The 4764-nt window shown below is 57.3% G+C and overlaps 1 protein-coding gene across 1 annotated transcript; it reads left to right on the top strand.

Annotated features, from left to right (window-relative positions):
- Nucleotides 1-288: 288 nt before the first annotated feature.
- On the top strand, nt 289-4563 carry Magel2 (MAGE family member L2). The gene has a single exon (XM_004852641.3). It carries the CDS (start codon nt 483-485, stop codon nt 4107-4109), a length of 3627 nt encoding a protein of 1208 aa, XP_004852698.2. The 5' UTR covers nt 289-482; the 3' UTR covers nt 4110-4563.
- The last annotated feature ends 201 nt before the right edge of the window (nt 4564-4764 follow it).

Genomic DNA, 4764 nt, shown 5'->3' on the forward strand with positions numbered 1-4764 from the left:
CTCCCCATCTTTTTACTCCTGCATTGAATTATCCTAGCTATTTCGCTCAGCCCCCAGCCTCTCTCTTACGTCAATGCCTTCGTATCTGAGCTCAGACCACACCATCTCCCCCCTTCTGGGCAACTTCCTCCTTGCCAGTGGTCTGTGCCCACTCTAATTACAGCGCAGGCGTTGTTCGAGCATATAAATCTGCTCCTGTCACTCGCAGGAGCGCTGTGCCTGAGAAGGAGACTGCCCAGGGGCCTGGACCCGCTGGGGTGGACGCCCCTCTGCAGCATCCACTTGCGGTGGTCGGGGGCGGGGCTGGCCAAGCCCCCTCCCCTTCTGCTCACTGCGGAGAGCTGCGGGCGGCAGAAGCAGCTCACTTCCTATTCAGCATTCAGCAGGGAGGGAGCTCGGCCACGTAGGCATTCTCTGCTCTCTGGAGGAAACGGCCCAGCAGCTGTCGGAGGACAAGACCCACCAGCTGTCAGCCAAAGGACATGTCGCAGTTAAGTAAGAACCTGGGTGACTCCAGCCCTCCCGCAGAGGCTCCCAGGCTGCCTGTCTATAGCCGCCCCACGGTTCTGATGCGCGCCCCGCCTGCTTCCTCCCGGGCTCCTCCGGTCCCTTGGGATCCTCCTCCAATGGACTTGCAGGCAGCGTCTCTGCCTGCTTGGCAGGCACCCCAGCCTGCCTGGGAGGCTCCGCAGGGCCAGCTGCCAGCCCCAGTGGCTCCGCTGGCCCAGCCTCCTGGCCTTGGGGGCCCGCTGGTCCAGGCTCCCCCGCTGGGGGGCCCGATGGGCAAGCCTCCGACTCCTGGAGTCCTGATGGTCCATCATCCACCTCCTCCAGGAGCTCCGATGCCCCAGCCTCCCACCCCGGGAGTCCTGATGGTGCATCCTTCTGGAGCCCCTATAGCCCACCCTCCTCCTCCTGGGACCCCATTAGCCCGCCCTCCTCCTCCTGGGACCCCAATGGCTCATCCTCCCCCTCCTGGGACCCCAATGGGCCATCCTCCTCCTCCGGGGACCCCAATGGCCCACCCCCCCCCACTGGGGACCCCAATGGTCCATCCTCCCCCACCGGGGACCCCGATGGCACATCCTCCACCACCGGGGACCCCGATGGCACATCCTCCACCGCCGGGGACACCGATGGCACAGCCTCCAGCTCCAGGAGTCCTGATGGCCCAGCCGCTGACTCCAGGAGTCCTGATGGTCCAGCCACCTGCTCCAGGAGCTCCGATGCCTCAGCCTCTACCTCCAGCTGCCTTGATGACCCAGCCTCCACCTTCTGCAGCCTCGATGGCAAAGCCTCCAGGTCCCAGTGTCCTGATGATGCATCCTTCTGCTTCAGGAGCTCCAATCACCCAGCCTCCAGTCTCAGGAGCACCAATGGGTCAACCAATGGCACCCCCTGCTCAGCCTATGGCATCCTGGGGACCCCAGGGTCAACCTGTGATCCTGCAAATCCAGTCCCAGGTCATAAGGGCACCTCCACAGGTTCCCCAGGGGCCACAGACCCCCCAGGTGCAGCTGGCCACAACCCCAGGCTGGCAAGCCACCTCACCTGGATGGCAGGCCCCACCTCAAGGCTGGCAGGCCACACCCTTGACCTGGCAGACCACACAGGTCACCTGGCAGGCACCACCACCTATGCGCCAGGGGCCCCCACCCATCCGCCGGGGCCCACCACCCATCCGTCCTGGTCCCCCTCCAGTGGCACGCCAAGTCCCATCTGTGACCCGCCAGGCACCACCTGTGATCCGCCAGGTACCACCTGTGATCCGTCAGGCACCGCCTCTGATCCGCCAGGCACCTCCACCCATCCGGTCAGGCCCACAGATCCTGGCTACCCAGCCACAGCTCTGGCAAGCCCTGCCACCCCCACCTCCACTGCGGCAGGCCCCGCAGGCTAGGCTGCTGGCCCCGCAGGTGCAGGGGGCGCCGCAGGTGCCTACGGGACCTATAGTTACGCAGGTACCTGCAGCGCCACCCGCTGGCCCGCAGGTGCCCCAGCCAGTGCTGCAGGCCCCGCTGTCTGTCCCACTGCCTGGTCCACTACCTGGCCCACAGGCTGCTCCATCGGCTGTACCACGGGTTCCCCAGCAGGCTGTGCACTGCCCATCCATCATCTGGCAGGCCCCCAAAGGCCAAGCCCTGGTGCCACATGAGCGGCCGACGTCGATGGAGTTTCAGGAGGTACAGCAGGCCCAGGCACTGGCCTGGCAGGCACCAAAGGCACCCACTCACTTCTGGCAGCCCCTGCCTGCGCAGGAGGCCCAGGGGCAGCCCCCCCGGATCTTCCAGCTGGAGCAGCAGCCCTTTCGGGGGGCTTTGGCCTCCCAAAAAGGCCCGCAAACTCAGCTATCCCCCCACCAGGCCCAGCCCATGGGCCCGCAGACAGAAATGCCCACGATGCAACTCCAGCCTTCTTGGCAAGGGCCACCCCCCATGTTGCAGACCCAGCCAGGAGCACCAGTAGTTGGGGCAAATTTTCCCAGGGGCCAGCCTAAATCACTCATGACTCCATCAGGAGAATGCAGGGCCTCCTCTTCAGAACCTAAGGGTTCTTCTAGAGAACGCAGGACCTCTACAAAGGAAAAAAAGGGCCCTTCAAAAGACCGTATGATCTTTGCAGGCACCTTTTACAGTCCAAGGGCAGTGTCAGTTTCCAGGGCACACCTGCCAAATGCCTGGAAAAATTTGCGTGCCACATCAGACACCTTTTCTGCCACCTCAAGGGTGTTTCCATCTACCTCCCACTTTCAGCCTGCTTCTTCTAATGCCTTTACAGGGCCATCTGCCACCTCAGAGAGCCCAAAGTCACTGCCATTTGCGCTGCAGGATCCATATGCCTGCGTAGATGCCCTGCCTGCAGTTCCGTGGGTTCCACACCCTAATGGGAATGTCTCAAAGGCATCCAAGGCTGAACCCAAGATCCTGATGGCTACAGCACCTTCTCCCCAGGCAACTGCCACCGTTCCCGAGACCTCCAACACTGTCGAACCACCACGTCGCTCGGGCAAAGTCACCCGGAAGAAGAAGCACCTGGAGCCTGAGGAAGACAAGAGGGGCCATAGAATGACCTCACAAAACTGGCAGGGCTCACAGCTCTGGGGAAATTCCAGTCTGAGTGACTGGGAGATCCAAAGTTCTCTCCAGGTTCTGGGTGACTGGGGTTGCCCGAGCACTTCTTTTGGGACGAATGGCTGGGAGAGTTCTAGTATGTCCAGGGTCCTGAGTGGCTGGGAAGGGCCCAGCACATCTTGGGCACAGGATCCCTGGGAGGGCCCGAGCACCTCAAGGGGCCTGGGTCACTGTGAAGGCTCAGGTAGCCCTCAGCCCTTCATGGCCTCTGATGTCCCATGCCTCTCTCACAGATTGAGGGCCACCCAGGAGAATCTCAGAGGGGAGACTCAGCAGTTGTCTGCCTTAGATGAGAGAGCAAATGCACTTGTGCAATTTCTCTTGGTCAGGAACCAAACTAAGGTGCCGATCCAGGACTCAGAGACGGTGAATGTCATCACCCGAGAGTATGAAGATCAGTGCTTAGACATCATCAGCCATGCCAACAGAAAGCTAACGTGTAATTTTGGTTGTCAGTTGAACGAAATTGATACCAGAACTCGCTCTTACATTATCATCAACAAGCTGGGGCACCCTCAGTGTGATTTGTTGGCATCCTTTATAGACAGGCCCAAATTTGGCCTCCTGATGGTGGTTTTGAGTCTGATCTTTATGAAAGGCAATTGTGTCAGGGAGAATCTGATCTTCAATCTTCTGTTCAGGTTAGGGTTGGATGTCCGGGAGACAAATGCTCTCTTTGGAAACACGAAGAAGCTCATCACTGAAGTGTTTGTGAGGCACAAGTACCTAGAGTACAGGCGAATCCCTTGCACCGAGCCTGCAGAATATGAGTTTCTCTGGGGGCCCCGAGCATTCCTGGAAACCAGCAAGATGCTGGTCCTGAGGTTTTTGGCTAAGCTCCACAAAAGAGATCCTCAGTGTTGGCCATTCCATTACCTTGAGGCGCTGGCAGAGTTTGAGTCTGAAGACTCAGATGAGGATGAGCCTGATGTCAGTGATGATTCTGATGACCCCACCAGCAGTGCCCCTCCCCACTAATAGGTGTTACAGAAATCCTGTTCCTTTGGGTCCCTGGCCAGAGGCCACCAACAGGGTGTGGGGGATGTCTTGTTTCTGGTGTTTTTGTTCCAGTTTTGTATAAGTGGATATTTGAATTTCAAATCTGGTTTTATATCTGCCAAAGCTTTGTATATTTTCATGTGGTATTGATTTCACCTGGCTACTGTTCTCTTGGCATTCTGGCACCTGTACCTTTAAGTGAGATCTGTGATTCTATGCTTTGTGTTCTGATTGTTATGTTCTGGTATCAGAATTGTGCTGGCTTTGTGACTCGATCTACAAGCTAACCCTGTCATTCTGGTACAGTTTATGTAAAATTCTAATAAGTTGTTCTTTGGTTGTTTAAACAACTCATGAGTACAAAGTGTCTGAATAAGAGTAAAGATCTATATCTATATATCTCTATATAAATATAAATATACTTTCGGCATAACATGGGAGTGTTTGTCTTTATTCTAATTTTTCCCCTAGAAATTGGGTGCCATGTTCTACCACACACTGAGCAGGCACGAGTGCCAGGATTACTACCAGGATAGTAAAAAGCGTGGTGATGACACCGCTTTCCAAGTTGAGTACTCCATTCATTTATAGATCCAGAGAGAGTGGTGGGTGGTGAAATGTAAGATTTCCATTA

This window comes from Heterocephalus glaber, unplaced genomic scaffold (assembly GCF_053883595.1).
Source record: "Heterocephalus glaber isolate CG9 unplaced genomic scaffold, H.glaber_assembly_v1.0 deba00001531, whole genome shotgun sequence".
NCBI lineage: Eukaryota > Metazoa > Chordata > Mammalia > Rodentia > Bathyergidae > Heterocephalus > Heterocephalus glaber.